The sequence below is a fragment of the Mesocricetus auratus genome, unplaced genomic scaffold, assembly GCF_017639785.1.
Source record: "Mesocricetus auratus isolate SY011 unplaced genomic scaffold, BCM_Maur_2.0 Super-Scaffold_100004, whole genome shotgun sequence".
Taxonomy (NCBI): Eukaryota; Metazoa; Chordata; class Mammalia; order Rodentia; family Cricetidae; genus Mesocricetus; species Mesocricetus auratus.
In genome coordinates this window covers 40,778,057-40,797,398 of record NW_024429189.1, presented here as the reverse complement: position 1 = coordinate 40,797,398, position 19,342 = coordinate 40,778,057, and the positions used below count along the sequence as shown (strand labels likewise).

The 19,342-nt window shown below is 43.7% G+C and overlaps 1 protein-coding gene across 5 annotated transcripts in view; it reads right to left on the bottom strand.

Annotated features, from left to right (window-relative positions):
- The window catches only part of Rapgef4 (Rap guanine nucleotide exchange factor 4), a 299,093-nt gene that overhangs the window by 49,963 nt on the left and 229,788 nt on the right, over positions 1-19,342 (bottom strand). For all 5 annotated transcript variants that reach the window (XM_040745573.1, XM_040745574.1, XM_040745575.1 and 2 more), the window contains 6 exons: positions 11,731-11,815; positions 11,177-11,237; positions 9,795-9,871; positions 9,313-9,459; positions 7,077-7,192; positions 1,980-2,068 (listed from right to left, as the gene is read on the bottom strand). In XM_040745573.1, the coding sequence (XP_040601507.1) occupies positions 1,980-2,068; positions 7,077-7,192; positions 9,313-9,459; positions 9,795-9,871; positions 11,177-11,237; positions 11,731-11,815 (575 nt within the window). The remainder of the gene's footprint in view (positions 1-1,979; positions 2,069-7,076; positions 7,193-9,312; positions 9,460-9,794; positions 9,872-11,176; positions 11,238-11,730; positions 11,816-19,342) is intronic.

The window sequence follows — 19,342 nt, the reverse complement described above, 5'->3', positions numbered from 1 at the left end:
CTCCAACCCCACCCCACCCCATACCAACCACCACCCCACCCTACATCACACCACACACATTACAATTGCTAATACATTTTAGAAAAAAATGGAGTTTCATGCATTGTTTAATGACACATTCTGGGCAAAGAAAAACAAATCCTACCTACATTTTTCTGATCTCTGGCCTTGGAATTTTGGTTTACTTGAGGTTACAAATGCCCGTCAGAGGAACTTTCTTGTTTTTTTATTCCTGAGCAAAGCTTTCTCTTTTTGCTGAGACATATTCAGCTATTCCCTGCTACTTCCTTACCTTCCCAGTCCATGTATGCACATTAAATAGAGCAGAGCCCAGACTCCCAGTCCCTCTTTCCTGGCTTCTACACCACTACTAATTTTGTCTCTTGGGATGGAAGGCTTTCTCAATAGCTCTAGATATTGGTTACCAGCTTTCCCTCAGGACCACTTTGAAGTCTAAACTCTCTGAGGCATTTTCTCAAAGCACTGACCACACCCTGCCTTAAACTCAAGTTGTTTGTACATTTCCTTGTGTCTTCTAGCACATTCTAAGCTTCCTGAGGGGCAGAGAGTGATCTCCTGTCTACATCAGGCATGCATCAGAGATCATACCTGGACGGAGTCAACAAATCCTTCTCTGAGAAGAACAGGCCTGGAGCCTGGGACCCTGGCTTTATGTCAATCAATCCCCAAATCATTTGTTGCTTTGCAAAATCTCAGATAATCATTTCACAGAATAAGGCACTAGGAGGAGATTAAGAAGTCAGTGGCAAACACTTATAAGAAATACATAATAATGGTGTCTTCATCTTGGGTATATTGCCAAGATCAGCTGTTAAGTGGATTTTGAGCTACCGCTAAGTTTCTGGGATAAATCCGTGAATTTCTTATAGTGAGAAATGTCCTCCTGTGGAGGGGACTGCTTAAAACATTGCCACATGGCATTATTCAAAGAGACAAGCAAGTAGCATAGGATTTTTCTTTTAAGTTGAATGCCTGAACTGGCCATGTAGCTCTGTGGTATAGCACTTTGCCTAGCATACCCGAGGCCCTAGGTTCGATACCCAGTATCATAGAGAGTAAAAAGAAAAGGTTGGCTGTGGGCTGTTCCTTCCAGTTCATCCACAATGTGGAAGTGATATAACACTGGACACAATTCACTCATGAGATTTGTCTTGTTTATCCTCAATATTGTGTCATAACAGCAAAGGCTTGTTTGCTATTAGGAAGCATATGCTGAACTCTGTTATCCACAAAAGATATGTTGTAGGACTGACCTCCAAACATGACCCTATACTGAGACAGGATCTTTGAAGACACCACCAAGTTAAAGTGAGTACCTAGTGTAGGTTCTAACCAATGACTGCTGACCTTTAAAAACGGGACACTGACCATAGAGACAGACATGCACAGAGGGAAGATCATGTGAAGACTCACAAGGTGAAGACCTCGCCAGTGTGACACTGGGTGGTACATCTACATGTGAAGGGAAACCAAAGATTGCCAATGGACACCAGAAGCTAGAGAGAGGCATGGGACAGACTCTTGTCACAACCCTCATAAGGAAGTCAACCTCCTATCACCGCCATCTTGGATGTCTAACCTCCAGAACCGTAGGACAGCCAGATGCCATTGTCTCAAGCACTTGTTAGAGCAGTTGTCGGTAAACCAATCAAGGTAGTATTTAGTTACACTCTGGAGTAAGACTCCACAACCACAGAGAGAACCATTTATCCTTGAGGTGGGCAGCTTCAAATGCTCCATGGGACTAGGCTGGGTTTAAATGGCAAACTAATAGACACTTGTGGGTGGGTGAGACTGATGGCATTTTAGAGGATGTCTGTGAAACGCTGCTCCCAACGTGCTTGGGAGCACCCTTCTAGAACTGCCTTGTCAACACACACTGAGAGGGAGTCTGGGTTTCTTTCTTCACAGCTCTGTACAAGATTTAGTGGACCCACAAAAGGCTTCTGGATGCATACCTGTTGCTTCATTCAAAGATGGTTCAAGGCGTATTGTTTCTAAAAAATGCTCTAAAATTTTTTCAGGTGTTCCTGACATCACAGTATACCTGGACAAGAGATAAAAGGGGCATTAGTTTTACACAAGTGAGCATTCATTGGGAGAAACACATTACTGGTGTGTATTTTTGAAAACTGAGATCCTGGGAAACCATATGGACTACTGTGACTAGTGTGTTCTCTGTGGTGAGGGAGACCATGTACATCGCCCAAGCACACAAGAAGGCAATAGAACTAAAGGAGTGTCTAAGAGAGCAGCTCCTACAGCTGAAGCTGATGAAGGTCAGCCTTAATCCGAGGGAGAATAAAAAATTTATAATCCCTGGGGCAGGGCAGGGCAGGGCAGGGCAGGGAGGGGAGCTGCTGCGAAAAAATAATGGTGGACTGGGTTATCCAGACATGGGTCCCTCATAGAAAATGTCAGTGTCACACTGGATTTCCCTGCTGATTTCTGGAATGTTCTGTCTTTTCCAACTGTATGCTGTTATATGCTTTGGAAATAAGCTAATAATAAAACAAAAGAAAACAAACCCCCCAAGGGCCAGTGGGTAAACAAACCCAGGGAGCATCATGAATGGGAAGTAAATCAGAAACAGCAAACTATATGTAACTAATTCAATGTCAACTATGAATTATTTTAGGGGGCCGCACTAGTCATAACTTCAGGGGCTCTCCTCAGGGTGCTGTCCAGCCAACGAGAGAAGGTTTACTTTAAAAATCGGATGTGAGCTAAAGTCAGAGTGAAGACAGTGGGAAACGGTAAATGATAGCAGGAGTAAATGCGGGTGACCAGAGTCCATGGAGACGATGAAGCTGTCCCCCAGCCAGAACTCACACCTGGCCTTCCTGCTTGGCAAAACGACAGGAAAGGAATGTAACAACGCAAAGAACATTGTCTCATGTTCGGGAGAATGGAGCTCAGAGAGAACCCAGCTCCCTTCTCCTCACCAGCGTGCTTCTCTCGCCTGCAGGAGCCTGTAGGGGGTGGGGAGATGGCAAGAGCATCTGCAGCATCAGTAGGTCTAACTCCTGGGCAAAGGGTGGAAGAGACAGAGTAGCATACGATCCCGCGTAAGCGAGCACAGAGCGTGTGAAGCAGCCCTGGAATTGAACTCGGAGCCTTGTGCATGCTAGGCCAAGGGCTTTGCTACTGAGCCCTAGCCAGTATATCCAGGCGATTCATTAGGTGAGCTGCCAGAGGAGGAACATACGGCCACACCAACCAGGAAATGGGGGGTGGTGGTGGAGAGAGCATTCTACACCTGCCTGGAGGTGACTATGCTCCAACAACTAGGTGAGGCCCCTGTTTACTCCTGTTCCTCCTCTGCAGGTGAGGAAACTATTTGGCAAGCCTTAGGGAACATGATTATGTGGGCTATTTGTCTGTTTGTTTTGTTTTATTTGCCTATACGGAAAGATGCTCTGGGTGGAGAGAGGCCAGGCCTGGGTGCCAGGAGCTCACTCTGAGCAGGAATTTCTCCATTTCATTGAGAGTTTTCCTGTTTGAGGGGGCTTTTCTGTTCTGTTTGGAAAGCAATCTGTATTTAAGTAAGAGTATCAAGGCATTCTTTAACTGAACGCCGAGTGAGTGGGTTACTTCACATGCTGTCTGGTGAGCGAGCTCCACTGGTAACCGGCCCCTATGTCAGAACTTTAATTCTGAAGCAGTTCGTGTTTACATTATGGTTCTCCTTGTTTGGACTTCCCTTATGCAGAGTGGTCTCCTGCCTGGCCAGTCACACCCCACAGGAGCTTTCTTGGGTACCTGACTCCCTCTAGTGGTTAGCTCTGTGAATTCCTTATTTAGCCTCCGACCACAGAACTCAGGAGTTTGGGCTGGTGACTGAAGAGAAAAAGAGGGTGTGGAAACTTCTAGAAGGCCCCAGTTCTGCCTAAAACATCAGGTTCTGGTTTTATTTCACATCAGCAGTAGGCAGGTGCTACTGCCTGAGTCCTCATTATGTGGGGTCGTCAGTGTTTGAGAGCACCATGTAGTGCAAAACTCATGTCAGTTTCCAGCCTGGAAAAGCGACCCCCGTTCCAGTCAAAAGCACACCCCAGTTGGCTACCTTATACCAGCCAGCAGGTTGTCCTGGACTTGTGAGTGAGAAATCTTCTCCTAATACCAAGTGTGTATTTAGAACAACCAAAGCCAGGGTTGGGGAGGAGGAATGGAAAAGCAGATCTCCCTGTGATCAAGGTAGGAGTATTGCAAGAGAAATCAGTCTAAGGAAAGGCTGGACCCCACCCAGGACAGTCATTTCAAGTTCTTGCCTTACTGAACCTCACAACCCAGTGCCCAAGACATCCACACAAGGGAATGTCACCGTGACTCTGTCATCACAACTACTACCTTGATATTAGCATTGACGTGACACTCAGGGTTCAGGGGCATGGGTAGAGCCGGGTAGTTTTGAAAGCTTAATGTATAGACATCAGCTAAACTGGATTTCTCAGGTGTGGGGTGGGGGAGAAAGTAAACCAGAAAAATAAAATTATTGCCACCAACAAGACCATATTCTCTGAATTGCAAAAGGAACAAGTTCTGCAGACAGATACCCTTGACAGTATGTTTATCCGCAGACAAGGTTGTTGGCATGATACCGAAGTCGATGAGAACGCCAGCCATTAATTTTACTTACAGGGACCATCCGTTTGGCTCTGGCCAGTCTTGGGACACGGCCCCTTGAGAGATCAGCTTTCTGTTCTTTAGGGAGCTGACTGTGCGGGGCATTGTTTTGTACCACCAATTGACGTTCCATAAATAGCTTGCTGCAAGCATGGAAGGGTGCATTATCTTTGAATTATATAAGAAATTTGGACTGGATGACGAGACACACATGGAAAATTGATATGATACTAAAATGAATGTAAGATGCGTGGTGTCTTCTTTTATACCGTCTTTAGTTTGACTTTTCATTCCACTGAATCTATAAATTGGAAGGCACTCTCAGTAGAAGACTTGTAATAAACACAGGCTTTTGATTCTTCCCTCGTGTATGAGAGAGGTAAGGGAGGTCTCAGGGTATCTCTTGATCAAATGTTTCAAAGTTAAGAAGAATTTTCCAGATATCACAATTTTCCTGAGACATAAGATAGTAATAAAGAATGCAGCCATCTGCAAAATCATCTAGTTATAAATAAAAATCTTGGACATAGCATAAACCCTCCCTCCCCCCAAAAAAGTTGCCATTGTTGTCATCCTCCTCAGTAGGCTACAGAGACAACCGTCAAAAAATGGGTAATAATAGTGATAATAGGGCTGGGGCCATAGCTCATAGCTCAATTATCTAGCACTTATGAGGCTCTGGGTTCAATCCAGAAAGAACAGATAAAAGCAAAGATAATTAATAAATAATAAAGAAATATGGAAGTCTAGAGTTTTATAACAGATTTCCACACAACTCTTTTTAATGCCATCCCCTTTAAAATATATTGGTTTGCAGCATTTCCCATGGAGTGTTGAAGATTCAGTGTTTACCTACAGTCATCAGTCTCTATCTGAGGAGTTTGGTACTAGCACACATTGACACCAAAACATGCAGCTGTTCATGCCCCTCATATAAAGTAGCATAGTATACATCTTCCCACACACTTTGATTCGCTCTAGAGTACTGATAGTACCACATAGTCAACCTAGCGCTTAAGGAATAGCCATAGGGGCAAACATTGGTATGTTCAGATGTATCACCTATCTGAGTATTTTGGGACCCGTGGAGCCAGGGACCCTTCTACTCCTCTTTGCTACTGTAAGCTAGGAAGTGAGAGGAACAGAAAGCCGGTCAGGCTGAAATTCCCTTTAAGAAAGCAGCAGCTCTCAACCTGTGGGTCGTGACCCCTTCAGTCACATATCAGATATCCACATTCTGATTCATAACAGTAGCAAAATTACAGTTACAAAGCAGCAGAAAACAATTTGGTGGTCGGGGCCACCACAGCAGGAGGAACTGTATTAAAGGGTCGCAGCAGCATTAGGAAGGTTGAGAATCTGTGCTCTAAGGAATCCCATTGGAGTTCTGAGTCCTTGAGCAAGCCACTAGCCAATGAGAGCAGAAATGCCCCATCCCTTAACAGGGGGTTGCTGTAAGTAAGGACTAGATAAAATCTGCAAAACATACTGTGCTTATCTAATGATATGTTTCTTCCTGTCTTCTTCTCAGACGTGTTGACTTACCCCGACGAAAACATTCGAGCCATAGGCTTTTAGTGGAAACAATAGAAACGTATCAGCTTTGGTGAGTGCTCTGATAAAGGGAACCCCACTCTACTTGGCAACAAAGGGAAATGCTCTCTCAACATGTTATTTGGTGATGTTTCTTTAGCAAACAAACATTCATTTGCTTTTCTTATACACAGATTGAAAATGAATCCCCACTTAAGAATCCAGAAGCCCCAATTTCCTAGAGGATCATTGCTAAGTCTCTTGTCTCATCACTCAAGTGTTGGTACATTTCGTGAAACAGCCCTAGGTAAGGAGTTACAGCAAGAGCTGAAACGGGACCCGGATGCGCTGGAAATGACTTGAGTTAAACAAGGAGCCTAAGGATCGTGAAGCGAAATTCCCGTTTGATGCTGGCAAGAGTAAGTACCCAGGAAGCAAGTGAGATAGCACACGTTATCAATTCAAAACCGGAGTTTTATCCATGATGCTTAGTCACTCTAATAACAAGGTGAAATGCTTTATGATACATGCCCCTAGGGCACTGTAGATTCTCATCACTGGGGCCAGTGACACCCTGAGCTGCCTGGCATGCCTACGGGCATTATTCTCGAGGGGTCTTCTTTTTGAAGCTATTATGGCTGAACAATGTGGAGGGAGAGACTTTGGAAAAGGACAAAACTGCCTCTGGCATTACTCTACACAGCACCAAGCTCAACGCAGTGCCAGAAATGGATACATTATACGCCACAAGATGTGTGATTAGTCAATAGAGAGAGAAAAAAAAGTCATACACACTGCCATCTTCCACACAAAGGGAGAACATGCTATTGTAGAAATGATACCATGTGAAAAGGTTAATCATAGTCTGGCAATTACAGTGTTGGATGCAAACATACTTTTGCTGAGGCTGTGAGTTTCCTTGATTAGAAGCTCTGCTCCCCGCTGGGACCTTCTCCAGCACCAAGACATCTTGGTCATGTTCTTTAAGTCTGACTGTATTCGCCTCAACGTCCTGCAAACACAAATTATACCACATACAGATGCTGCCGTTCACTCAGACAATGACAGAAATTTCCAATGCTTCAGAAACTCATTTGGAGCTTGTGATGTTAATTGTCGCGTCTACAAATTAAGCCATTTTCAAAGTCAAGGGCTGGAACGGTCAGAGGGAGGACCAGATGAGGTTTGAAGCATATGGTTTGAAAACTGCTTTTTACACTAGTCTCAGAAAAGCTCTCCTGGAGCCTGGTGATTCTCTGAGAAATCTCTGGGGAAGAGCACAGAGCAGGCAAGCAGCAAACCAGAGGCGTTTATTCTTCCTAAAAATACGTGACAAACAGCAGCAAAGCCCTTCTCTGTGACCCTTAGGGGTGGCACCTCTGTCTACTTAAGCAACTGTTTTGTTTTGATTTTGATGCATGCGGGGTGTATGAGCATCCATGTTTCTTTGTGGGCACTCCACTTGTGCATGCATGCAGAAGCCAGAGGTCTGCACCTCAGCTACTTTCCACCTGATTTTTAAGACAGTCACTCGCTGAACCTGCAGCTCTCTGATTCAACTAGACTGGCTGGCCAGTGAGCCCAGGGCCCCCCTGTCTCCCTTCCCAGCACTAGGGTTACAGATGCATACTGTACTTGGCTTCTTGGGTAGGTTCTTGGGAATCTGAACTCAGGTCTTCATGCTTACGCAGCAAGTACTTTACTGACTGAGCTATCTTCCCAAGTCCATGCAACACATCTTCCAAAATCAAACTGAAATGAGATCCAAGCCCTTTTCAGTTGTTTTGAACGGCTTTATAAATGATGTCAGCGTTAAAATGGTTCAAATATAACTCACTCAAATGAGTTTTTGGCAGAGCATAACCCCATGGGTGTAAACTTCAGAGTTAGGTTCACCTAATATACTTTAAAATACTTTGAAATTTTTACTACCTTTTCTTAATATCTGTCTCCATTTTAAATGAGGCAAGATAAGGATAAAATTAAGTTCCTGTGATATCTTCCCGTATATTATCCAGTGGTATAAACCCACAGGGTGTCATACGTTCCAGGCCAACCTCAGAATCTCTGTGTAGCTGAGGCTGACCTTGATCTTCCAATCCTACAGGCTTCCACCTTCTAAGTGCTGAGCTGGTGTGTGTACCACCATGCCTGCTTCATACAGCACTGGGAACTGAACCCGGTGCCTCAGGCCTGCCAGGCGAGCACTCTACCGGGAGAGCGCCCGTGCTTCGGGCACAGAAGGACAGGGACACGGTGAGCTTGTCTGGTACTGGACCTTTTTTTTTTTTTAACATCCTCCAGTCTTATAGATGCTTAAAAAAAGCTATATGGGGCTCTTCATCAAAACTTAACTCAGGGCAATTCAGCTGCTCCACCACCTCCCAAATCTCTCACCTGTTTGCCAATATCTGCGGCAGCTTTAGTTTGAAGCAATTTGAGATAAAGCCCTTGAATGAATATACTTTTTGTTTGTTTGTTTGTTTTGCAAGACAGGGTTTCTCTGTGTCACTCTAGCTGTCCTGGAACTTGTTCTGTTGTAGACCAGGATGGCCTCAAACTCACAGAGATCCGCCTGCCTCTGCCTCTGGAGTGCTGGGATTAAAGGCGTGTGCCACCACTGCCTAGCAAATGAATATACTTTGTGGGATCACTATAATAGGCATTGACTTCCATTAACAAGCACTCGGGAAATCAAGAGTCTGATGATTTGAGACTGGTTCAGACTTGGGAAGAGATAGGATGTGGAGCATTGTAAAAACACAGGGACAAGGGAAGCCGCCGCTCTGTTGGACAGTAGGGTAGAAAGGGAATAAAAAAGGATGTATATGAGACCAGCAGGACAATTGTTAGACTTTGATATTCTGCTAAGGTGACTGCTATTATTGTCTATACATATGGACCAGTTAGGCATGTGCAGACATATTTGGTCCAGCAAAATATTTGATGTCTGCAGCTGGTCTCCAGAATGTAGAGCAGCACACTGAACATGCCTGTTTCACAACAAAGGCTCTTTGTTCAAGCATCTCTTTGCCACAGTCCTGTGGGATGAACAATCCACTAAAATCCTTTCTTATTCAAGAAGGGGAAAAGTAAGATACCCTTTTGCCAAAGTCTGCTCTCTCAACTCACCCTCAAAATCCGGTTGAAGTCTTCCTTGTCAACTCTTAAGAAGTGACAATTATCTTCTCGAAGAACAATGGAGGCGGCTCGTGGGGCATCATTCACGAGAGCTAACTTGCCAAAGTCATCTCCCTCATGCAGGGTGCAGACCACACCCTGGGGAGAGCAGGACATTCAGATAAAATGGATCAAACACCCTCCTTCCTCTCCCCTTCCCCTTCAAACACTGTGTATATAAATGGGCTGCATCTAGTATTATACAATAAAATTAAAATGGCTCAAATTTTCTTTCACAGAGTAAATACAGTCAATGAATGACAGTGCAATAATTGAGAAAATTTATGATCAAATATGAAATTATATCTTTTCTACATGGAGTAACAATGCCAAGGTAAGTTCAATTGCAGCAATGTTTGTTACTACTTAGAGGCACACTAGAAAATGGAGTACAATCAAGTTTCAAAAAGAAGAAGATATATATAGATATATACCTTGCCATAAATGACTACATTCACTGATCCTTTTAGAATAATGTACCAGGAGGTACCTTCTTCCCCCTGGTTAAACACTAGACACAAAAAGATGAAGAGACTTATGACAAGAATAGAAGCACATCAATATAAATTACAGCTTATCAAATCATCACTTTTAAGTCCCCAGAATTACACATACATAAAATACAAAAAAAATTACTGGCAAATCCTAACTAATTCAGGTGGAATATTATTGTCTTTTTATAGAACATAAAAGGACAAGAGACTGTACTATTTGCTCTGCTCTGAAAGACAGGTTTTTACTGGATATCAATTTACCAGCCATCCGCATCTTAATGGAATGCATGTTTTCCCCACAATTCATAAAGCATTGTGCTGTAGAAAATAGGTTTTAAAAGTGACCTGACCAGTAATGTGAAGTTTGAAAACATGTAAATCAGTGCTGTAGCATGTTGACAAATATATACCTATGCATATGTCTTTAATTGGTTTGAATGCTAACCATTATATCCAGGGTAGGCTCATCCTTGGGGGAAATGAGAGAAGGGAAGACTAAAGGAAGGAACAAAAGGCAGATGTGGGGAGGGCAGTTTCATTGTGCGGAAAATATTTACACTTTAGTAGAAACAGGAGTGTTTGATAAAAAAATAAAATATGTAACAGTCTATTTTTCATCTAAAATATTTAAATATTTCATAATACAGTGAAAACAACTAGTGGATTTGAATGAAAAGAATTAAAAGACAAGTAAAAATGAATTAAGTGAAAAGGAATTAAAGAGACAAAAATTAAAAAATAGGACTGTGATTCTGATAAGGCAGTGAAATGAGTTTCTTGCTGAAGGAGATAACAGGGTTAGACATAGTACTCCTGATGGCTGAAACTAAGGCATTTCAAGATACAATTTTACAACTCATTGTGCTTCCATGATTCACATTTCCCATTAACTGTTGTGATGTAGCTAATGGAGAGCCATATTTTCCTGGAAGTTTGTTTAATTGCTGTAGATTAACGAAGTGCTCTGTGTGTCACCAGGCTTAGGAAGTGTCTGTTTCTATCTATCCCCCCTCTTATCTCTGACCTGGAGCCCCTGAGAACTTTTGTATGCTGATTCTACCACCAATTAGACAAGGGGGTATTGCTGGCCTTAACCCCAACTGTTGAAGGAGGATTCAGTAGGACTATCGGGAAATACCAGCTTTGGCAATACTGCCTGCATCTATTAATATCGGAATGTCTTGCTTCCAGGTACCATCACAGCACTGAAGGACAGCCATGCGACATCCTTCCAGGTTGGAGCCAACGGGGAGAGTGTGGCATTGACCTTGAACAGCAGACGGTTCGGCCAGCCATAAAGCTTCATTAGAGCTCTCACTTACACACAGTTCCTCCTTTGGCATGAGACTCAAAAATGAGAACCCCGGCTAACTCCCGTTTCACCTAGAAGGGAAAGGAAGAACGCAGGACGGTGAGGTGAGTAAGGAAGGACTTGTGTTTTGTGTGGGTGTCCTGTTAGCTGTGGTCCCCAGGCTCACCTCAAAGCTGTCTCTCTCACCTTGTTTAACAAAGTCCTGTCATCCAGAGCTACTTTCTCTAGACTTGATGCTGGGATCTCAACATCCACACTAAAACACTAAAAACGCTTATAACAAATTCCCACCAGGCAGCCCCTTGGTGACATCTATTTATTTATTTTGTGGGGTGAACAAGGGGAGGTCAGGGAACAGCTGGTGAGAGTTTGTCCTCTCCTTCCACCATGTGGGTTACCCTGAATAGAATTCAGGTCCTCAGGTTTGCGCCTACACCCACACTCAGTAATTTTTTAGGCTCAGTTACTGTTTTTTGTCATCGCTCTGTGATTTTTTTAAAGTCTATTTTTCTTTTGTGTGTACAGTTGTTTGCTTGAATGTATGCTTGAGTAAGAGATACTTACTGTAGTAGAAAGATGGGATAAGGCTTTGATATGAAGTAGCTCATCATAGATAATCTCTAGGTCATCCACAGTCCTCTGGCCAGGTCTACAAAGAAAGACAACAGTGAAAAACGTTACACAAGCTTAAAATGTTACACAAGGAGAGGGCTCCAGTAATATCTTCTGGAGGTTATCCTACATGGAAAGGTATTGACTAAAGGAGACATTGTGCACAATGCCCCCAAAGGGTACTCGCTGGCAGGGAGCATATGGGAGGAGTCACATGCACACTGGCTCCCCTTCCCTCCTGTCTCAGGGCAAGAGCAGCTCTACATGGTCATTGGCCAGCTTACCTAGCTCTTGGCAGATAATCGTAAAACACTGCTGTTTATTGCACCCTTAATCAATAATGGTGACACTTGCCTCTTTAACACTTAGGGACACTTGGTTGATCAACTTGACAATGGGGTCACATTCCTTGAACTCTGGTGTAGTATCTTAGCCTAACAGAAGGGTAACCCTGCTTTCTTACTGTTCTAGGTTATGCATATACTCCTCCCAGAGGACTCCAATATGGGATGATTTCCTACCAAACTCTAAGAAGGTATGTCCATGTGGTGAGAAAAAGACAAATCATAGTGTCTGGGATTTCTAAGAGATGGAAAGGGAAGTATGTCCATATATCTGTAACTCTGTTCTATGCATGACCACTGTCCATAAAGGATTAATGATTTGTGTTACTGTTTTTTTTAATTCCAAAGCTTACTACTATATAAAGTTAGTAACATACTTCTGATGTATTGAGTAAGGGGTCATTTTTAATATAAGAAAACGGAGTAAATTCCTAACAGCTTTTTGTATCTAAAATTATTTTGGAACCACTAATGGAATTCAATAACATTAATGATAAGAGATAAGATTAATCAATAATTTGGATTTTTTATTTTTCGCTATAATATAAGGAAGCCTGAATAACATGTTCTTGAAAGTTATAGCTGAATTATTAATCCGGAGAAGGTAGGAAGTTAGCAGAGAAACAGTATGTGCACTGACACTCACCACCTGTGGGGTTGAAAGAGGATGGCCCCCACAGTCTCATATATTTGAATGCTTGGTCTCCAGTGGGTGGAACTGTTTGGGAAGGATTAGGAGGTGTGGCTTTGTTGAAAGAGACGTGTCATTGGGGGTGCGTTGAGGTTTTAAAAGCCCATTCCATTCCCAGTTAGCCTTCTCTGCCTCGTAGATGTGTCTCAAGATGTGAGCTCTCAACTACAGCTCCAGTGCCATGCTCCCTGCCATGATGGTCATGGACTCTACCCCTCTGAACCTGTAAGCCCCAATAAACTCTTTTTTAAATTGTGTTGGTATTGTGTTTCATCACAGCAATATAAAAGTAACTAAGACACCATCCCTTTGATATTCCATTGAAAAACCAGAGATGATTCCTTCCTGAAAGAGATGCGAGATTTATGTGAAGCAATGGATATTACCATACTGATATAGTTATTTGTGTAGTGGAAAACAAAGCTCAGCAACATGCTTCCCAAAACTCAAACCAAAGTGAAACAAATTTAGAGTATGGTATTTAATCCAGTAATTTACATCTGGAACGTAAGTCAATTGTGGAGTGTTCAGAACTGCACTGCAAATATGATGAAATGGGTAGCTGGATTACATAATTTTAGAAATACATTGTCACATAAAGTAAGTGGCAGGCATACTTTGGGATAGCTGGGGGAAGGAAACATCATAACTTACCCAAGACCCTCATAAGGACAGCTTTGTCATGAATAAAAGAATACCATGTCCTTCTTACACAGAATCAAAGGAAGACCTGTTTATTAATCCGGACTGCAAAAATACAAAATACAGGATTTGGGAGACGCCAACCACATTCATTTCCTGCTAAGGATCATCACTGAAGGACACAACGGCACACCAGTCTAGCGCTTAGTGGGGTCACCTGGAAAGTACAGACCCTTGAAAGACACCAAAGAGAAGCTGGGGCCACAGGGGTGCCAAAGGAGCCAGGCCCTCTTAGCAAGAGCCCAATCTACCACTTGACTTACATGTGGGGATTTTGAAACGAGTACCATTGGGGATTTAAAAGTCAATCAAGTCACCTCCATGCAACCATAGAGGCCGCCATGGGGGAAAAGCTCAGGTAGACATAATAGGATTACAGCTCTCTAGTTTGAGGGGCAGCCCTGCTGTTTGTGCTCCTTGACATTACTTGCAAATAGCACAGTTGCTCCTAGATGCTTGCCTAAAGCAAAAGGAGTGACTGAACCGCCTCACCTCCTAGTGTGGACTGAGCAGAAAGTGAGGCCACAACCTCAAAAAGAAAGGCTTACAAGTATTAAGCCAGTTCTAAAATCTCAACTGATTCAATATTGAAGTTAGGGGAGCAGATCTCTGGGTGTTTAGGAATATTTATATAGTGTCAATATGAAATCATTATTGCTAAATTCAGAAGTCTTTTTAAAATTTAGAATTTTAAAATTTATTTAAATGACTCAACTTAATACACTAAATTATTTAGATTTAAATACTGTCTTTAGAATTTACAAATCTCATTACAGTAAAAATAATTACATTTTATCTAGAATTTCAAATATCTTCTAGATGAAATACACTCAAAATCTGCCAGTGTTGAGCCATTCTAATTAGTCTTAGGATCTGTGTGGAAAGAGTAAAGATGATGACACTCAGTCTATTTTTGAAACACCCTCTATTGGTTTAGTGTCCTATACCAGGGTCCTGTTTGAGCTCTCTTCAGCCCTGCTGCGCCTCCCCCCACTTCCTGCTTTCTTAAACCCGTCCTTTCTCTGTCTGTCTGTTCTTCAGTGTGCTCTAGAACTTAGGATCTGCTCCGTTCACTGTCCCCAGAGAAAGGCCCCAGCTCCCATCTGTAGCCCCGTGACCTAACTCTTCTCCTGACGTCAGGTGGCTCCCTGGGCCTCGCGTCCCAGATTCCAGTACTTCTTTGGCATCCACCAAGCCTCTTAAAAGCCTGGTCTTGATGTACTGTTCTGACATCATCTGTCAATGCTTGCTGTCAATCTTTCCAGATAGCTGTGCTGTCTGCCCCAGCCATCTGCACACCTCTTCATTTCCCCAAGCACACCACACTTCATGCCCCTAAGACTTCCTGCAGCTCCATCTACTGACAAAGCTTCTCTCTGGCTCACCAGCCTTTGCCCTCCCAAGGGCAACCCTGCTGTTTGCTTAACTGTTCCTAACCCTGGACTTCTCTCAAGAGAAGCGGCATCGAAAAGGCACTGTGCACTAGGCTAGAAGCAGAAACTGGCCCTGAGGTCTAAGCTATGAACTTCCCAGTTGCCTGCTAGTCTAGGGGCTTGTTTCTGCATCTGTGTGGTATGGACTGCTGTAAGGCCATGTCAATGAAGGCAAAGGAAACACTACATATATGGGGGCTAGAGCACAAAGGCAGGACGGCATAATGATAAGGGCACTGTTTTCATCACAGCTCATAGGACGGAGCTCTTGAAATTCATGATGAGCCATGGAGCAGTCCTCGTCCTGTGGCCTGTGGGGTTTGTGCTCTGTGGTCTCCCCACTGAGTAATACAAGGCGTCCACTGCACACTTCAGTTTGATTTACACCATGACAAATAGTAGCATCTGTCTTCCTTATCTGTGGTTTTGCTTTCTGCAATTTCACACACCTGCAGTCAGCTGATGTCAAACATTATCAGATGGAAAATTCCAGAAGTAAACAACTTACAAATTTCAGATAACTCATAGAAAATTATTCTGATCGTTTTACCTTTATTATATATAATTCATGTACTAAATCCTACTGTGTGTGTGTGTGTGTGTGTGTGTTGGATAGGACCCAAATCTCCCCCCCCTCTCTCACACACACACACACAGAGTTGGGTACCATCCATGCCCATGGAGCATCTTAGGACATATGCTCCATGGGCGGAAGGAGATATTTTAATTCCCAGGAGAGGGAAGAAATTAGATGGATCAATTGACCCTTTCCCACAAATGATAGAAAAATGCACATTCATAGAATTATGACGTGCAGCCAGTTACTCTGCATTGATGTGAGTGTGAGGAGGAGTGTGGATACAGGTGACCAGGGAAACAGCACTTGTTGGCCTGGAAGCTTTTTTGGCCAGGATTTCGTCTGCGGTATGAAAAGTCTAGTGAGAAAAAAGCAGGTGTCACCGCCATACCCCATTGTGAGCTTTACCAGAAGTTTCCGGAGTTCTTGGATAGTGGGAAGCAGATAGAAATGGACAGAGTAAGACTGGAAGGTCTGGAGCCTGACACCCACAGAAGACATTGCCATGGGAGATAATGGCGGCGTAGATGGCAAGCTCTGCGTGAACTCGTAAGGGGTGGCTCCCGGTAGTTCATTAACTGGCCCATACTCCGATCAACTGGACTCTGGGCCATTGCTAGCCTTCATATACCATACGAGCAGGAGACAGCAGCAGAGTTTATCATGGAAAGAGAAGGGATCAGTGGTTGTCCCAGGCAGGATGTGAAATGGCTTCAGACAGGGGAAATGCTCTTTATTTTAGCAGTAAATGGGACATAGAGGTGTGACCTCTTTGACTCCATATACCTCTCATAAAGCAGAAACTGCTGGGAAGAAGCCTAGTAGAAAGATCTACCTTACTGCTCTCAGGAGAGGCTCTCATGGGGCACCACTGGAATACAGGCACCCGTGTGGCAGCCTGCCTCAGCCCCGTAGATGGAGTTTTCTGTCCCACCCGGACCCACAGCTGGTTAGTACCAAACAAACACACAGAGGCTTATATTAATTATAAACTGTTTGGCCAATGGCTCAGGTTCCTTACTGGCTAGCTCTTTCTTAATTATGAACACATTTCTATTAATCTATGTATCTCCGGGCTTACCAGAGAATGCCTGGACCTCCTGCTCCCTCAGCAACTACGTGGCATCTCCCTTGCTACTCTCTCTCTCTCTCTCTCTCTCTCTCTCTCTCTCTCTCTCTCTCTCTCTCTCTCTCTCTCTCTCTCTCTCTCTCTCTCTCTCTCTGTCCTCCTCTTCCCTGAATTCTCCTAGTCTGGTAGCCCCACCTATACTTCCTGCCTGGCTACTGGCCAATCAACATTTATTCATTAACCAATAAGAGAAACATATATTCACAGCATACAGGACGCTCCCCATCAAAGCCCTGGTCATGTATCTTCAGCAACCAACTCATGGAAATAATGTCTTCTGCAGGGGCTGACCAGATACTGTGGAGAAAGCCCTTTGAAACTAAATCAAACAATATCTAAACACAGGCTAGCTTTCAATGAATGAAGAAAATAAAAGAAAGACATTACAGCAACAACAAAAACAACTCTTAGGTTTGAAGTGCTCAATGCAATGACAGGCAAGCCATTTGGCAATAAACCTAGGCTGCCAGGAGCTCTTTGGTCCTGTTTACAGCAAGTGCTGCAACAGGGTGGGACAAGTCAATGCTGCAGGGCATGATGAGACTCACTTTTTCAAAAATGTGTCCGTTCACAATTCACAGAGTGATAGAAAAATTCTTAAGAGATTTGCCAGAACTCTGTCCCTCTGAGGCCTCAACGTGTCAGTCTAGTCTACCTGTACCCACCTAAGCAAATCAAAATGTGAATCCCTCTCCTAGCTTGAGTGCATCTCAGTGTCCACTGTAGGAACAATGACAACACATCTGGCTGCTCCCAAAGGCCACCAGCTCAGGGCTGCTGTGCCTTCTAGCGTTTTCAGGAATGTTCATCTCTCCACTCTTGCTTTCAGATGGAGGTACTCCTCTTGATCTGCCTCAAGCCCTCAAAGAGCACCTGAGAACATCTAAGACCGAACCTTCCCTACCACAACCACTGAACAAAGTCATGTTTTTAAAAGTAGGTCTCTCATAGCAAACAGGGGTATTAGGCACCTTTCATGCTTTGGTCTTTATGGGGGTGACAGGGGGGAAAATAGAGAAGCGATCCTACAAATCAGCCCCCAGTCTGTTCAAAAGGCCATGAAAGGGTCCCAACGACTGAAGGCAATTTGGCTTTCAAGAGGAAAAGGAAATGGGGTGAGGGGGGAGGAGATAACTCCCATGGACCTTCAGAAGAGGAACCTACAAGGCCGGGGAAGTGAATTGACTCTCTGGATGCTCTGAGTGGCAGCTGGTGAATGTACCTGGTCTTTACTTGTCCTTCTCCAGATGTCACAGGGAGAGATGTTAGGCATCCCTGCTTCTTTACAAACCTGCGTGGTGCCACATTGATGTGGATTTGTTGGATCCTGCTGTGGAAAGGCCTAGTTTCTGCAAGGGCTGCATTCTGGCAGCAATGTCTAGTTACAGACAAGATAATAAATGGGGATGGAGGGAGAAGCAGTTTATACATTAAAGGATGGGAGGGCTCGGATGATAGTGGATGCTGCTGGTAAATACCATTTTATCAAGGAATTTATCAAGGTCAGAGACAGAGTTCCTCAGCTAGAGGAGTGTGGATAAAAGGAGGGATTGACCATTCTACTAAGTGGAATATAGGCACGACTTGGGGTACTATATGCAGTCAAGAAAGAGATTAAACCGGTTCTAGTAGACTTGCCATCTGGTAGACCCTGATTTGTGTGGCCAACACTAAGAGAAGTCAACATTATAAACCCAAGCATAAGTCATGTTTAAGCTTCTAAATTTCAAAAGGTGTTTTGTTCACCTCTGGAGGGATGTTTATTTCTGATGGAGGACTTCACCACAATCCACCTGATACGATACTTGTAAGTCATATTTTAACCTCCTATCACTTTCAGGTGCTCTTCAGACTATTTATAAATCCTAGTTCTTCAAATCCCCTTAAAGGAAAGTGTGGTAGAGATCTGTGCCCCTGTCTAGAGAAACAGTTTGTTGTTGGTGTTTGTTTGCTTGCTTTGTTTGTCCACCTCCCAATACCCTTCTTCATGCATGTCAGGCACATCCCCTGTGACTACCAGAGAAGTGGCCTGCCCAGCAGCCACACTGTCACCTTAACCGTGGAGAAACTGGCTAGATGGAAACAGATATTTTCAATTCTAACTGGAAATCCTATGCAGTGGGGCTTTGTGCTTCTCCATGAGATTAGAGATAAATGCAGACTATCAGTCAACAGCAAAAGCTTTTTGTTTGTGAGAAAGGATGGCATCCTGCAAGTCCCATAGGTCAGAGACTATACACCCCGAGTGCTTTTAGGACAAGGTGTCTGGTTGAGCTCAGGAATTTTTTTCAGCAAACATGTCTTACAAGGATATTCTACTATTTAAAAAAGAAAGAATTGTTTGTTTTTGTCTTCTGTGTATAGGTGAGTTCCTGCATGTGTGGATGTGCACCATGTGCATGCCTGGTACCCAGTGCCCAAGAAACCCAGGAGAGAGTGTCAGGACCTCTGCAACTGGAGTTACAGGAAGTGGTGAGTCACCATGTATGGATGAGAACTAAATCCTAGTGCTCTACAAGAGCGGGAAGTCCTCTTAAGCACTGGGTCATCTCTCCAGGCCCTAACATTAAACTCTATAAGAAGTACAACTACTTGTATTTTCCTTTGAAATACCCACGTATTAAGTGGAGTAGGACAAACCAATTAGGAGAGCATCAGATGGCAAAGCTCACACTCTGTTTTTGGGTG